The following is a 16873-nucleotide window of genomic DNA, read 5'->3' as shown; positions in this document are numbered from 1 at the left end:
CAGAGTCCTCCGTGCCTTCTCTGAGTTACAGGGGGTCTCGGCGTAGCAGTGCATGTCCATATGACGGTTGCGAACGGAGCTCACTTTTCTTAGTCCAAAAAGACACAGCAAAAAACATCTAAATACCTCCATAGTGCTCGTCTGTAATGTCCCTCTTGTATTGAAGCCCCAACATGAGAAATTGTTCCGATAAAAATAAAATAAGTCTATATTTTAAGCTTGTTTGTAGCGGAAGCTCCCAGTGTCTCAGTTCATTTAATTTTTTTCGGAACAATTTCTCATGTTGGGGCTTCAAGGGACATTACAGACGAGCACTATGGAGGTATTTGGATGTTTTTTGGTGTGTCTTTTTGTTACGAAGACAGTTGGTATCCATTTGCAACCGTCATATGGACATGCAGTGCTGCATGGAGACCCCCTGTAACTCAGAGAAGCCACAGTTAACTGAAACTTCTCCCAGCCCTTAGTCGACATGAGGGTGAGTAGACAATGAGTGAAATTTCAATTTTGGGTGAACTATCCCTTTAACCTGATGAATAAAACAAACACACACACACTGAGGACATCCACATCAGCGCCCACTTGCCCGCTTGCTTCCTTTCCTACTGTGGTGCATTTGATTTCAGAGCCGGGATTCCCCACTAATTACTTTTAATTTCCTTTTTTCCCTGCGCTCCGTGATTTCCTCTGCAGAAAGGTGATTATAATCACCAGGGTGATAGTAAACGCTCACCAGCCCAAACTCTCCCTCTCTCTCTTCCTCTCTCTCGCTCTGTCTCTGTCTCTCTCTCTCTCTCTCTCTCGCTCGCTCGCTCTCTTCCCACCTCGTCTATATTTAGCGTCGCAGCCCTTCAGCCCAACATCACACAGTCTTTTATATCTTGGAGCTGAACGCGCTGCAGCAGAAAAACAGTACAGTAAATATTGAGTGGCTGCTCGGCTCGGCTCGATTTGCTGCTTAACATGGTCACGACACACACACACACACACACACAGAGAGTCTGATCCACGTGACATCACTTCCTCTCTCTCTGTGTTTGGAAACTTTTTTTTTTTTTTTGGCCGTTCGTGTCCATGAATTTGTTTCTGATTCTCTCTCATGATGATTGAATTTATAATTAATTTCCTCTTCTCTTTCTGTTTCAGTGAAGCTTTTTGAAGTGATTGAGACAGAGAGGACGCTCTACCTAGTGATGGAGTACGCCAGCGGAGGTGAGACTGAAATAAAAAATAAAAAAAACAAACATCCACTGTACAAACAATGAAACAATTAGGTCAGGTTTAAAGGGATAGTTCAACATTTTGGCAAATTGGCCCATTGCCATAATCCCTATAGTCATAGCAGTAGGTTCATTACCTTTATTTGTCGGTGCAAGCTATTTTTAGAACGGCGGAGCAGAGCCGTGAGCTGCTCAGAGCTACGCTACGGAGGCTCATGGGATTTCTTGGTTTCCCTCATCAAACTCATCAAATACACAATCCAACAACTCCACAACGCTCTGGTGGACAAGTTGTGACCTGCACATTCACCACGCTATGAGATAATAACAGAACGTTACCAGAAAGAGTTGTTTTAGAGGGAAATTCATGCAAAACCGCTGATGCACGTTGCCTTCAGGGACAGTTTTTCATCAAGTAGTCTCTGTATTTCCCTCTAAAACAACTCTGTCTGGTAACGTTCTGTTATTATCTCATAGCGTGGTGAATGTGCAGGTCACAACTTGTCCACCAGAGCGTTTTGGAGTTGTTGGATTGTGTGTTTGATGAGGGAAACCAAGAAATCCCATGAGCCTCTGTAGCGTAGCTCTGAGCAGCTCGCCGCTCTGCTCCGCCGTTTTAAAAATAGCTTGCACTGACAATTAAAGGTAACGAACCTACTGCTATGACTATAGCGATTATGGCAATGGGCCAATTTGCCAAAATGTTGATCTATCCCTTTAAACTGTAAAAAAGCTGCTGCTGCTGCTGAGTAGAAATGAGCTCTGGCTGCTGCTCCCAGTGTCCCAGGTATAATTTATTAACACACAAAATGTGATAAATGTGCGTGTTAATAATTAATAGACGTGTGGAGCAGTAGAGCCGTCTCCAGACTTTTCCTCTGGTACCTGAACGCAACAACGACGACGACGTCTTGAGTGATGGAGCCGATATTCAGATGAACTGTCAGAGTCTCTCGTCCTCCTCACAACTTTCTAATTATTTCCTAGAATTTTCTTTCCTGAAAATAACTAATTAATGAATTAATTAATGAACTAATAATTTGATTTGAAGAGAGAGAGAGAGAGTGAGAAGAAAAAAAAGAAAAACAGAGACATGATCCTGGAGGAACTGCTCCATTTTAACTCCAAATAAATGATTTAGTGGAAAAACTTTGAGTTCAGTGACAAGAGCCGAGTTTTTGTGCAAATTAACACAAGAAAATAAAATAAACGCAACGCTTTTGTTTTGCTTTCATCGGGAAATCGTAGGTCCACCTACTAATTCACTTTATCCTTCTGTCACCTCATTCAAACATTGCAAAATTTATTTAGACGAGGACAGTGCACAATAAAACATCATGAGATGTTACCCGAGATTTCATTTTTCATTTTAGCTCTGAACTCTATAAATATATCACTTTATCGACATTTCAAACATTTTCGGGCGAAAAAGTAGCCGTTTAGATCAGCAGTGTGTCGTTAATTTGTCTAAATACCAGCTGTTTACAATTTTGTTCGGACAAATTCGGCGCTACTCAAGCTAGCAGTAGCGAGCAACGCACTTCCGGTTATTTTCACAAAATAAAACACATGTTGCCCTTTTTATTATACAGAAAACCATAAGGATAGAATTTGTGCTTTTACTTTGAAAACAGGAAGCGTAACTAGCTTGAAACCGCCATTTGTCCGGTTAGCGGTATTTGACCGTTCAAGCCGTCAAGTTGCTAAAATACTTCACAATTTACTCACATTTTATATTGTTGCGGCTCCACGGGTCGGCTCATCCAACTTTTTTTTTTCTTCACGATTTACTCACATTTAGCTCTAAACTCTGTAAATGTATTACTTTATCGACATTTCAAACATTTTGGGGCGAGAAAGTAAAGTAGCCATTTAGATCCCCAGTGTGTCGTTAATTTGTCTAAATACCAGCTGTTTACAATTTTGTTCGGACGAATTCGCTACTCAAGTAAGCTAGCTGTAGCGAGCAATGCACTTCGGTTATTTTCACAAAATAAAACACCCGTTGCCATTAATTATACAGAGAAAACCATGAGGATAGTATTTGTGCTTTTACTTTGAAAACAGGAAGCGTACAGAAAACCATAAGGATCGAATTTGTGCTTTTACTTTGAAAACAGGAAGCGTAGCTAGTTTGAAACCGCCGTTTGTCCCGTTAGCGGCATTTGACCGTTCAAGCCGCCAAGTTGCAAAAATACTTTACAATTTACTCACATTCATATTGTTGCGGCTCCACAGGTCGGCTCATCCAACTTTTTTTCTCTGTTGCATCATGGGTAATTTGAGTGTACTGCTGCATACTCAACATTCTGGCGAACTCACATACTACACATTCTGACTCGCATACTACACATTCGAATACTCAAAATGACGTCAGAGTTAGTATGAGTGGTAGGAAAGTATGCGGTTTCGAACCCACCCTATCTTTGTCTGAACCCAGTTGCATTGTGGGTAATAACAACCACTTCAGCAGCATGTTGACTGAGCCAGAACTGAGTCTCTCAAGGTTTTTGTTTTTTTTTCAGTGTAAAGTGTTAAAAGGAAACTACATATAAAGGAGGAAACAGCTGATTTACAGTGTGGTGTCGTGTAGTTGTTCAGTGGTGAGAGCGTCTCATTAAATGCAGCGTCACACACTCAGACCCTGAAAGCCACATCCCGCCATTGATTTCCTGTAAAGGTCGTATTTGGACGACTGGGGGAAAAGGAATGAAAAAAAATAAATAAATAAAGTGAAGAAGCAAAATCACATTAGAGCAGAGAGACGGGAGCTTTGATCACAGGCCAATTAGATTTCATCTTAATGAAGCAAATCTAATATTTCTCTCAGTTTACCATCGATTTTTTTCCTGGAATTCAAAATGAATCCACACGAACGCAGCAAAAGTTACAGAGGTTTTAAATTTAAATTTGTTACGCAATGAGCATACAGTCTATGGCAATGAGTCAGGAAATTTGGAAACGACGTCGGATGTGACGGAGCTCAGTGCTGCCCCCGGTGGTCGGAGGGTTCACTGAAGCTGCTGACCTGCGATCAGAGAAACCTCACTCCCCTCCCTTTTTTTTTTTTTTTTAACACACAAAGGATGAAAAAAAACTTTACATCTGTGTTTTCTGCACCTGATTCAGTGTGATTTACTTTTTACTTAATGTTTTTATGGCATTATAGTAATGTGTTTCTCTTTTCACAATGACACAATTTATTGCTCAGCACCGACTCCTGATCATCTCTAAACATGGCGGAGAGATTAATGATGCTAGTAATATTAATAATAATGGTAATATACATATTGATGAAATTTATTTATTTTATTTAGAAGCTTTCATATCAAAATTATAAGGAGCTTCTTTTTTGTTTCAATGCAGCGGAACAACAATAAAAAGGTTTGAGACACAAGACGTTTTCAGTTAGTGAGTAGTTGTGGTATAAATAACAGGAAAAACAGTCATAAGGTTGTAAAAATGAACAAAATGGTAAAGGTAAATGAAATTAAACGAATTAATAAGTAACACAAGGAGCTTCTACGGGTAAAAAGCAATAAAAACAAAAGGAGAACAGCAGCAAAACCAAGAAAAGTCAAATCCTGTGACCCGTGGTTTTTAAAACAAGTTAAAGCCTGAATTAATTGATTACATGACATTTAAAAATAAAAAACTACATCAGTGGAAAAAGCTGTTTAACTGAAATATGCTGCGATATTGCAAATAAAAACTTTGTTAACATCTGCTCTTTCTAACAAGATTAACCCCAGGAACCCCAGGAAGAATAGCCGATGCTGCTGCAGGTGTTAATGGGGATCCTAATAAAGAAAGAAAGAAAGAACTTATTGCGATACCGTGCTGTATTGATTTTTCCCCCCGCACCACACCATCCTTATTTTTAATATTTAATAAGTCCGACTAACACCTGAAGCTAACACCTAAGAACCGTCCTCTGGTCGTTTTCTCCTCGTCCTCGTCGGCTCTGAGTCAGAGAGCGGCCGGTCGCTGGTGAATCGTGCTTTTCTAGACTCTGAAGTGCAGCAAAAAAAAAAACTCTCTGCGAGTGAGTGAGTGTGGCCGAACGCCTCTGCAGGTCGGCCTGGAGAAGAGTGGGAGTGCTTGGAGCATCCAGAGGAAGTGTGGAAAGAGAGAGAGAGGGAGAGAAGCGTTGTGTCTTTGTTGCCAGTTCATGTTTGAGTTCCTCTTTTTATAAACACGGCGGCCGCTGCAGCTCAATGAGCACATGACTGAGCGTGGTCACGTTTTGAGCTGCGAGAGCGAAGCAGCAGCAGCAGCAGCAGCGGCAGCAGCAGCAGCAGCAGCGGCAGCAGCAGCAGCAGCAGCGTGGGGGGGCCGAGGGGCCGAGGGGGCGGGGCCAAGAAACAGCCTCTAACCACCCACATGGGCGACGACCAGCTGCGCTTTTTAGGGGGGGAAAAAGTTATTTTTACCTGCTTTTATTTATTTATTTATTTATTTATTTATTTATTTATTTATTTATTTATTTTAACGCTCCTGTCGTCCTTCTGGGTCAAATTGACCCAATCTGTTTCCTTCCTCCATCCTTCCTTCTTTCCTTCCTTCCTTCCTCCCTTCCAATCTTTCCACAATCCTTTTTTCCTTCCTTCCCTTCGTCCTTACTTCTTCCATCCTTTTTGACTCAATTGACCCAATCTGTTCCCTCCCTCCTTCTATCTTTCCTCCCTTTTCCCTTCCTTCTTTCCTCCCATCTTTCCTTTTGTCCTTCCTTCCTTCCTTCCATCCTTCCTTCCTTCCTTCCTTCCTTCCTTCCTTCCTTCCTTCCTTCCTTCCTTCCTTCCTTCCTTCCTTCCTTTCTTCCTTCTTCCCCTCCTTCCTTCCTTCCTTCCTTCCTTCCTTCCTTCCTTCCTTCCTTCCTTCCTTCCTTCTTTCTTCCCCTTCTTCCTTCCTTCTTCTTCCTTCCTTGAACAAATCTGTTCCCTCCCTCCAACATATACCTCCATCTTTCTTTCCTTCCCTTTTCCCTTCCTTCTTTCCACAATCCCTTTTCCCTCCCTTCCTTCCTTCTCTTCGTCCTTACTTCTTCCTTCGTTTTTGACTCAATTGACCCAATCTGTTCCCTCCCTCCTTCTATCTTTCCTTCCTTTTCCCTTCCTTCTTTCCTCCCATCTTTCCCTTTGTCCTTCCTTCCTTCCTTCCTTCCTTCCTTCCTTCTTCCTTCTTCTTCCTTCCTTGAAGGAATCTGTTCCCTCCCTCCATCTTTCATTCCTTCCCTTTTCCCTCCCTCCCTCCCTTCCTTCCTTCTCTTCGTCCTTACTTCTTCCTTCGTTTTTGACTCAATTGACCCAATCTGTTCCCTCCCTCTTCTAACTTTCCTTCCTTTTCCCTTCCTTCTTTCCTCCCATCTTTCCCTTTGTCCTTCCTTCCTTCCTTCCTTCCTTCCTTCCTTCCTTCCTTCCTTCCTTCTTTCCCTTTGTCCTTCCTTCCTTCCTTCCTTCCTTCCTTCCTTCCTTCCTTCCTTCCTTCCTTCCTTGACCCAGGAGAACAACAGGAGGGTTTTTTAACAAAGTTGTGACTCAGTTGTGTGTGTGTTTTCTGCCTCCTCTGTCTGATGCACTGTGTCTCTCTCCTTGTGTCTCGTCTGTGGTTGTGTTGCAGGAGAAGTGTTCGACTACCTGGTTGCACATGGAAGAATGAAGGAAAAAGAGGCCAGGGCTAAATTTAGACAGGTTGGTACCCGCAGCTTTGCTTTGTTCCCCTGCAGTGTTCTGGTTTCACACCTCTGCTCCCGTCCTCCTCCCGTCCTCCTCAGCAGCCTCCTTATCTGTCCCACCGGCCGCACCGATAAGACATGTCCAAACTTTCCTCCTCCTCCTCCTCCTCCTGATGCTGCTGCAGCTTCCCCATCAATTATGTCTGAATCCCTGTCACACACACACACAGTCCAAAGTCAAACTGGCCCAAAAAAAACATGATTTTTTCATTAAAAACCTTGTCGTTGCCGCTCAAACTTATGTGAGAGAAAATCCGCATCAAAACACATGGGTATATATGATGTAACATAAACTCAATGATCACTTTATAGACCGAATCGCCTTGTTGTTTACATTCTACTTCCGGGTAGAAAACCAGCACGTAATTTGAATGAGATCAATAGTAACGAACGAGAGTTTAGCTATATACTGTATATCATATTTTTCACGCCCTATCACCGTTTAGACAAATCTGAAATGATTGAAGAAACATTACTATTTCTGTGTGTGTGTTTTGTGTTGCTATGTGTTGTATTTATTCAGTTTGGGGGAATCACAGTGTCTAGAAAGCATCAGTGGCTCAGCTGACAGGGACAGCTAACGGCGGTAGCTAAGCTAACATCAGGACGTCAGCTGTTAAAACCCTCCCGTTGTCGGACACGACATGAAACTACTCCAGTTAGCTCAATCATGTTGTAACCAAGATACCTGCTGGAGAAAATATTTTTTCATGGACCGTTTATTGAGTCACTCAGTACGTTTACATGACACTTGAAAAAACCGAATTATTGCCTTAATCCGACTATAACTGGACAACTGAAGTGCATGTAAACACCTTAGTCCGACTGAAATCGAAACGATTAAGACACCCAGATAATGCGATTGGATGATTCATGTATACACCTTAGTCGGAGTATAACTGGACAATGCATGTGCGCATGCTCCACAACAGTAAGAGACGGCACCAAGTGGAGCAGAGAAGCCGCCCAAACCCGAGTGTTTTATTAGAGAGAGAGAGAGAGAGAGAGAGAGAGACCTATTCTCAGGGCGCATCCAGCCCAGACTGGCGCGTCTGGTCGGGAACTGCAGTTGAGAATTTATTATTAAGCTTACTAAGTTGTTTATATTCAGTTTTTTACGAGGTGACAGAAAAGTCAACAGGATAGGGGGGCGTATTAACCTGCTGAAGCAACGGGTGACGCCGCATGAGGGGGCGGACCCCGTCAGTTATTCGTTTTTTTCAGTTGCATGTATATTGAGACAAGGACAGAAGTCCGACTTGACGCCAAAATCGAATTTTGAGCATAGCTCGATTAAGCTCTGCATGTAAACGTACTGACTGAGTTATTAAAATTAAACAGGTAGCTAACCGTTAGCCCAGCTAATCTCTGATAACCATGACTAATTACAAAAATGTGCACACATAAATAGTAATGTTTGTCCAATCATTGGTTTTATAGACTTAACAAACATCAGATTAGTCTAAACGGTGATATAGTGACATGAAAAATTAGATATATATAGCGAAACTCTCGTCCGTCACTATTGTTCGAATGCTGGTTTTCTACCCGGAAGTGGTTGTAAACAACAAGGCGATTCGTCCTATTGGGGAAACATGATGGAAACACAACACCGCACAGGTCAACTCTGGTGTAGTGTTGTCACGATACCAACGTTTTGGTACCGGTATCGGTACCAACATGTTTTTCGATACTTTTCGATACTTTTCGGTACTTTTCCAAATAAAAACAGAACACAAAAAATGTCATTATTGGCTTTATTTTAATAGAAAATCTTAGAACTATAACATATGTACCAGTAAATAATCACTAAATCAGTAAACAGTCACTGCTGCTGCAGGATTACATTTCCATCTATATTATTCTGAACTCTTCCTAAATTAAAACATTAGTGGTCTGTTTAAAAATGAATATCAACTTGTTTTCTTTGCATTATTTGAGGTCTGAAACAAAACACTGCATCTTTTTTTGTTATTTCGACCAGTTGTAATTTTTGGGAGAAATTGTTATCAGTAGTTTATAGAATGAAACACAAACGTTCATTTTACTCAAACACACATACCTAATGTTTCCCATACGTAGACCAAATTGATCCCCCCTCCTCCGCGTAGCGCTCCTTCGCTGTGTTCACTCAGAGAGAGAGAGAGAGAGAGAGAGAGAGAGAATGCATGCCAGTGGTGGTGCGCGGTAAAAACGAAACTTACCGTATAAACCAGCAGTGTTTGCATTAATTAACGAGTCTGTAGCGGCCGTCTCTCTCTCTCCCGCGCGGCGCACACACACATAAACACAGGCACATGGACAGGTGGCCCTGTAATGGTAATGGTAAAAAGCACCTTGCTTCGTTTGTGGCTGCTCACTCGCTCGCCGCGGCTCAAAATGAAAGTACCGGTCCCATCTAAGCGCAGTATAGTACCGTTTTAAATGCGTCAGTACCCCGGTACCACTCTAGTACCGGTATACCGAACAACCCTACTCTGGTGTTTAAAGGGTTAGTTCAACATTTCGGCAAATTGGCCCATTGCCATAATAATCCCTATAGTCATGGCAGTAGGTTCGTTACCTTTAATTGTCGGTGCAAGCTATTTTTAGAACGGCGGAGCAGAGCGGCGAGCTGCTCAGAGCTACGCTACGGAGGCTAATGGGATTTCTTGGTTTCCTCTCATCGAACTCATCAAATACACAATCCAACAACTCCAAAACGCTCTGGTGGACAAGTTGTGACCTGCACATTCACTACGCTATGAGATAATAACACAACGTTACCAGACAGAGTTGTTTTAGAGGGAAATTCATGCAAAACCGCTGATGCGCGTTCCCGTCGGGGGCAGTTTTTCATCAAGCAGTCTCTGAATTTACCTCTAAAACAACTCTGTTTGGTAACGTTCTGTTATTATCTCTTAGCGTGGTGAATGTGCAGGTCACAACTTGTCCACCAGAGCGTTTTGGAGTTGTTGGATTGTGTATTTGATGAGTTTGATGCGGTGCCGCAGAGACGAGAGCTGGGACACCGGGTCGGAGGCTCTGATCTTACAAGGTTGGTTTTCAGCCAAGAGACTAGGTGGAAGGCAGAGAGCCTCCATTCTCCCTGGAACTAGTTACAAGTCATTGATTTAACCAGAACTAAGACTCTGGAGCTGGAGCTAAGGGACTAATACTGCGTTGTTCCTCTTTAAACGACACCATCAGCCTGAGTCATTGGCAGCAGACAGGATGGATCCAGGCTTCATGTTGTTTACGCCACATTATTGAACCATCTGAAGGTCGATCTTCTGTCGTTCAATGTGTGAATTATATCCTCAGTTTCCTGTGTGACACCTGCTCTGGTTCGTCTGCTGCAGGATATTTGTTCTCTGGACCAAGCTCTAGTAAAAAAAAAAAAGGAAGTATGCAAGATTTTTTTGTCTCTTAGTTAAATCAATGACTTGTAACTAGTTCCAGGGAGAATGGATTGGAATGGAAACTGATTTAGTTTCATTTTAATTTATAAACTTTCAAGTCATAAAAAATACATCTCAGGTGAATAACGACAGTTTGAATTTATGAACTCGTGCAGTTTCAAGTCTCAAGTCTCCAGTTTCTGAATCTTCTCAGTCGGGTTTCCACACACAGATGCAAAGTGTGTGTCTGTGTGTGTGTGTGTTTGCAGTTTCTTTAAATGAAACTGGAGCTGCAGAACAGGAAGTGAACCATACGTGGCCCAAACATGTAAAACACACATCAGCATTAGTCCCTTCCCTCTGTGTGTGTGTGTGTGTGTGTGTGTGTGTGTTGTTGGACTGTGAGGCGTTCGAGTGCCGCTCAGAGGAACTCTCTGTGTCTTCAGCTCCACCTGCGTTTCTTCTGCTCTGTCGTTCTTTCCTGTCACAGTCGACGACCACATCTCCTCCACCACATCCTCCGCCTCCGCCTGAGAACCAGACATCGTTTCACCAAACTAAACCAACTCCTCCTGTTCTTCTGCTTCATCTTCTTCATCCTCTTTTCTTCTTTTCTTCTTGTTTCAGATCGTATCGGCGGTGCAGTACTGCCACCAGAAGCACATTGTTCACAGAGACCTCAAGGTGAGTTCAGACGAAGACGACGACAATGACACGCTGGTTTGTGGGTTTGTAGTTTGTCTCGTTGCTGCAGAGAGAGAGAGAGAGAGAGAGAGAGAGAGAGAGAGAGAGAGAGAGAGAGAGAGAAAAATAAATAAATATATAATTACCTCAGAGCAGGATGAAGCTGCTGCAGCGAAGCCACGTTCAGACGTTCAGACAGAGCAAACTGTGTCACAGGAAACTTCAGTTTTCTCTGGAAAAACTGCGGCTCCCGGGAACAAATCGATCCTCCTTTAGAGTCCAAACGGTGATTATTTATCTTATTTAGTGTCAGAAATATCAAACAAAACCTCAGTGCAGCTCCTGTAGAGGTCACACAACACATTAACACAACTTAAATACACAAGAGTATAAAAGCAAATAAGTAAAATGCAAGTTATTAAAAAACAAATGTAATGCAATACAAGTCGTTTCATTCATTATTCATATCAGAAAATATGAGTAATGTTTAATATAACATGAATAAAAGACAGTGAGCAGTTTTATTATCATTATTAATGAGTATAAATATTGAACTGTGTTTTGTTGTTTGTAGAAAACAGATTAAATTAGATTAGATTAGATCAACTTTAACTCCAAACAGCAGCAGCAGCGAGTGTTGTCGTCTGACAGCAGACAGGAAGTGTGTGTGCAGGGAGTCGAGGGCGGTGGACGGACGCACAACAAAGGTTTTTCCAGCCGGGAATCGAACAATAGACAGTTAGAGCCACGTGGCCGGAGCCTGAACGCCTCGCTGTGATTCCACTTTTCACTTTAAAACCAGCTTCAGGTTGTTTTTTTTTAGATATTATTAATTGTGTGATTTGTTTTGCATTTTTAAAGTATGAGACGTTCATAGTCTGAGACAGGAAACAGGATAAAACATGATAAATGTGTCATAAAGAGCAGCTTAACTACATAAAACAAACATTAAAATGAAACAACTAAAGAACCATTAAATAATTAGAATATTAACATTTGGGTTTTATATTTTGGGATTAAAAAGTGTAGAAAAGGCTGCGACTTGTCATAAAAAATGTAAATATTTAAATATCCGCTGCAACTGTCTGTTGTTAAATAGTTTAATTCAGATACCAGATCAAACCTAAAGAGTTTATCAGCATTAACCAACATATTATTCTGAAATTGGTTATTCAAATTCATAATATACACTGTAATGCTGATATATCTGATAAATATTCACTGATGAGTATTATTATTATAATGATAATAATAATGCACTTTATCTGTTAAACAATTTGTTAAAACTTTATATAAATAAAAATGAAACTAAATGGGAAAGAATTCAAACGTCTCAAATAAACATCAAGTAAAAAGAACATGTAGAAACGGATAAAAAAGGATAAATCAATAAATAAAATACAAAACTGAAATCATTCAGAGATGTGTGTTTTAAGGTGGAGCAGGTTTTTAAGGCGGCATTTTCCCTGAGTTGAAGCGTCTCCTCCTCCTCCTCTGACTCACGGCGGAGGGAAAGGTCACAGCGAGGAGCGATGACGTCATCGCTGCGTCTGTTAACGACCCGTCACCTGAACTTCCTCGTTCTCACCGACGGGAATTGAACGCAACACGTCAGAGAGAGAGAGAGAGAGTGTGTGTGTGTGTGTGTGTGTGTGTGTGTGTGTCTGTCCTTCTCCAACGGCTCACGTGGTCCACAGCTCGGTGGCTGTAGTGTAAATGAACTCCTCCTTCTCCCTCTCCTCCTCCTCTTCCTCCTTCTTCCTCCTCCATCTCCCTCCTCCTACTCTTCTTACTCCTCTGGGTCTTCCTGCTCTTCGATCTTTCTCCTTCTTCCTCCTCCTCTTCCTCAACCTCCTCCTCCTCCTCCTTCTTTCTTTCCTCTTCCTTCCCCTCATCCTGCTCCTTATTCTCCTCTTCCTCAACCTCCTCCTCTTCCTCCACCTCCTCTTCTTCCTTCTTCTTCCTCCTCCTTCTTCCTCCTTCCTCTTCCACCTCCTCATCCTCCTCCTTCTTCCTCCACCTCCTCCTCTTCCTTCCTCTTCCTCCTTCCTCTTCCTCATCCTCCTTCCTCCTCCTACTCTTCCTCCTCCTCTTTCTTCTCCCTCTCCTCCTTCCTCTACACCTCTACCTCCTCCTTCTCCCTCTCCTCTTTCCTCTTCCACCTCCTCATCCTCTTCCCCCCCCCCCCCCCCCTTCTTCCAGGTTTAAATATTGATGCTTCAGTATTTTTATCTCGGCGTCGGTGTTTTTCTTCACGTTGACACCGTTTCCTCTGTAGCTTCATGAATGATCCATGTGCAGAGAGATGAGAGGAGCTGCGTCCTCTTTCTCTCTTTCTCTCTTTCTCTCTCTCTTCCTCTCGTGTGTGACGTCTCCGTCCTTGTTACCGGGGGCGACGATGACGACAACGGGTCCACGGTTCAGGTTCAACCTCCAGAATGAACCTGATTTCCTCGTTGTTTGAAGCCGTTTATTGAGATGAAACGAGTTCTCAGCTCTCGATCGTTGGTCAGTTTGTTGTGTTGTTTCTCCTCCTCCTCCTCCTCCTCTTCGTCTCTCCCCAGGACGTCGGTCCTCTTCCTCCGGCTCTTTTAGGTTTTTTTTTTTTTTTTTTTCCCACTCGCTCCGTCTCAGCCTCCGACTAATTAGTGTTTTCGCCCACAGCTGCAGGAGAGCAGATGTTCGACTCCAAACCGCCGTCGTCCATGTTTGAGCCGTTTCACTCGGAGGAGGAGACAAATAAAATACACAGTTTTATTTATAAACATCGTCACTCTGAGAATATGGAAGAAGAGATGATTCATTTTTTTGTGAATGACATCTGAAGGTTTATTTTGAGTTTGAGTTGTCGCCGAAATATCAAACTGTTCCTTTTTTATTAATAAATAAAAGAGTCAATTATAATGAAATAAGTCAATAAATACAATCAATATATAATAATAAAAAGGACATATTATGACTTTTGTTTAAGGAACGTGAATTTTTAATTTAAATTAATTAGTGCAAGAAGCAAAAAGTTAACTTTTAACCACATGAACACTGATTTTTTTTAATCTTAATAACCTTCATTAATGGCGTCTGTCTCTAATTAATGCGTTTAATTATCATCAAATCACCTCTAACCCTGTTAATCTTCAGTTTGAGTCATAGCTCTTTAATGACTCATCACAAAAGGCTGAAATAAAAAAAATAAAACACTCCAATGAGCTCATGTGTATAGACTGTATGTTTTTACTGACGTTGCCGTTGCCGTGTGTCTCCAGGCTGAGAACCTGCTGCTCGACGCCGACATGAACATCAAGATCGCCGACTTCGGCTTCAGCAACGAGTTCACCATGGGCAACAAGCTGGACACGTTCTGCGGCTCTCCTCCGTACGCGGCGCCCGAGCTCTTCCAGGGGAAGAAGTACGACGGGCCCGAGGTCGACGTCTGGAGCCTCGGCGTCATCCTCTACACGCTGGTCAGCGGCTCGCTGCCCTTCGACGGACAGAACCTCAAGGTCAGGAGCTTTTTTTTTGTTCTTCTCCACGTTTTCCAGCTTCTGTTTTACTTTTTCTTGCGTATGGATTTTAAATTTCCTCCATTAAATTGAAATAAATATGTTTTTTTATTCTTTTTCTTTACTTGAATTTGATATTTTACAATAATTACAATCATACACTTGGATGGAAATCATTTTATAATAAAGAAAACAAACCAGAGAACAAATACGAAAATTGGCTTTTTTAGAGAAACATTGGTAACACTTTACTTGAATAGGTATTCATAAGATTGACATAAAACTGTCATAACCATGACATAACAGCTGTCATAAACATCAATGAATACTTATGACAGCTGTTGTTAAGTGTCATTCGGTAAGTTATCTAAGTTATGAGAGATAGCTTCAGCTAATTTGCAGTCTTTGTCCCCGGTCAGCCTTTGGAATAGAATAAAATGCGATCGATAGATAGATAAAACACAAATATGCACTGTTATGTACAAATAGATAAAACAAAAATATGCACTGTTATGTACAAATAGATAAAACAAAAATATGCACTGTTATGTACAAAAATGATTTAAATAGAGAAAAAAACAGCGTTATTTAAGTTATTTTGACTCATAATTTACCATAAAGAAAACGTTTCTTCTGATCCACATGTCTGTTTTCTGTCGTCTGTCCTCGTGTCTCTCTAGGAGCTGCGTGAGCGCGTCCTGCGGGGGAAGTACCGCATCCCGTTCTACATGTCCACGGACTGCGAGAACCTCCTCAAACGCTTCCTGGTGCTCAACCCAGCCAAGCGCGGTACTCTCGAGGTGAGGGAGGACGCAGAAAATGTAAATATACCTCTTCGTTCTTAACTCCACCTCCTCCACCACCTCCTCCACCTGAGCACGTCTGCACCATCGGAGAATGTCGTCTATCCTCCTCCTCCACCTCCTCCTGCATCTCCCCCTTTTCCTCCTCCCTCAGCGGTGGACAGTAACGGAGTAAATTTACTTGAGTACTGTACTTAAGTACATATCCAGAGGATTTGTACTTTACTTGAGTATTAGATTTCTTTGGTCCTTATTACTCTTACTTGAATATGTTTCCAAGATAAATATTTTTACTTTTACTCGAGTTAAAGGGACAACGAGGAGTTTTGGAAAGCGTCGTGTTTTCACACTACATTTCCCATGAGCCTCTGCGCGCACGGTGAAATTCTTGGACCGGTGCAGGACGGACGAAAGCGAAAACATTTGCCAAGAATGTTTTCATTCATCAAGAATTAAAGTCAGAGGTTGGAAGACGATCAGATACCGTCGTAGTTCCGACCATAAACGGCGATTCGGCGGCGTTATTCTTCGAAAGTAAGGAAAACGCTGGTCGGCTCGCCCAGCATTTCCGCCATTAATAATAATAACAAAATAACGATAGAGACAAAACGATATATTTATTGAAAATGGAGCCATTAACAAGTGTGGGTAGCGTAGATTCATCCACATTAATATGAGACTCTTTTATAACCAAATACAAACTCCTCGTTGTCCGTTTAATTTCTAGGAAGGCTGAAAAGTACTCGTTACTCTCAGGTCTGCTCTTTTTTTTATTTATTTTTTTTATTCTAAAATACTATTGGACACAAGCTGTGTTTGTCAAAGAAGGAAACCCTAACCCCTAAAAGCAGCACATCAGTGCAGCTGGTTTCAAAGAGTTAATTCTCAGAAACAAGAGTTAAAAGGTCCTTAAATTCATTTAGAAAAAATTATAGTAATTCATTGATGTGAAAAAAAAAGAAATGTACTCTTACTTTTACTTGAAGTAAATTTAAAAGCATGTACTTTTGGATACTTAAGTACCTTTAAAAGCAAGTACTTTTGTCGACTGAGCTACTTTTACTTGTAACGGAGTAAATTTGTACTCTTACTCAAGTACTGGGGTCGAGTACTCTGTCCATCTCTGTCCTCCTCCTCCTGCATCATCTCCTCCGACGCCCACAGCCTCCTGTTGTTTTTTGTTTTTTTTTCTCTCTCTCTGTGAGCGCCGGCCCACACGCCCTCCTTCTCTCTCCTCCTTCTCTTTTTTTTTCCTCCTGATGTTGTAACCATGAATAATACATCGTCATCCGTGTTTGGACCAAATTTGTCTTTCTTGTTCACTTCTGAGCCGCTGCCGCCGTCGCTGTCGTGATCGTCCACGAGTCGAGGACGCAGCACATTAACAACTCAAGTCAAATCAAGTCTGAGTCAGAGTTTTTTATTTTTTTGAAACTTTCTTTTTATTAAGTTTTCAGTTCTTTTTTATTTTCAACAATAAAGGACAAACAGGGAAACATAAAACAGAGAAAGAACAAAATCATATAGAACAGACAGGTTGACATGGTTGACA

General features: G+C 41.8%; 2 protein-coding genes across 36 annotated transcripts in view; one reads left to right on the top strand and one right to left on the bottom strand.

Moving 5' to 3' along the window:
* LOC146963273 (creatine kinase, testis isozyme-like) overlaps positions 1-16873 on the bottom strand; it is a 205431-nt gene that overhangs the window by 135949 nt on the left and 52609 nt on the right. The window lies entirely within an intron of this gene.
* Positions 1-16873, top strand: part of mark3a (MAP/microtubule affinity-regulating kinase 3a) — a 73403-nt gene that overhangs the window by 28243 nt on the left and 28287 nt on the right. For 20 of the 35 annotated variants that reach the window (XM_085768053.1, XM_085768043.1, XM_085768048.1 and 17 more), the window contains exons 5-9: positions 1147-1212; positions 6840-6910; positions 10962-11018; positions 14282-14518; positions 15199-15339. In XM_085768053.1, coding sequence (XP_085624179.1) covers positions 1147-1212; positions 6840-6910; positions 10962-11018; positions 14282-14518; positions 15199-15339 — 572 coding nt within the window. The remainder of the gene's footprint in view (positions 1-1146; positions 1213-6839; positions 6911-10961; positions 11019-14281; positions 14519-15198; positions 15340-16873) is intronic. The other 15 variants (XM_085768057.1, XM_085768049.1, XM_085768051.1 and 12 more) reach the window with 1 other exon arrangement.

The sequence above is a fragment of the Trachurus japonicus genome, chromosome 22, assembly GCF_045865225.1.
Source record: "Trachurus japonicus isolate A0001 chromosome 22, Traja_1.0".
NCBI lineage: Eukaryota > Metazoa > Chordata > Actinopteri > Carangiformes > Carangidae > Trachurus > Trachurus japonicus.
Note: the sequence above shows the minus strand (reverse complement) of the source record. Positions and strands in the feature narration are given on the sequence as shown.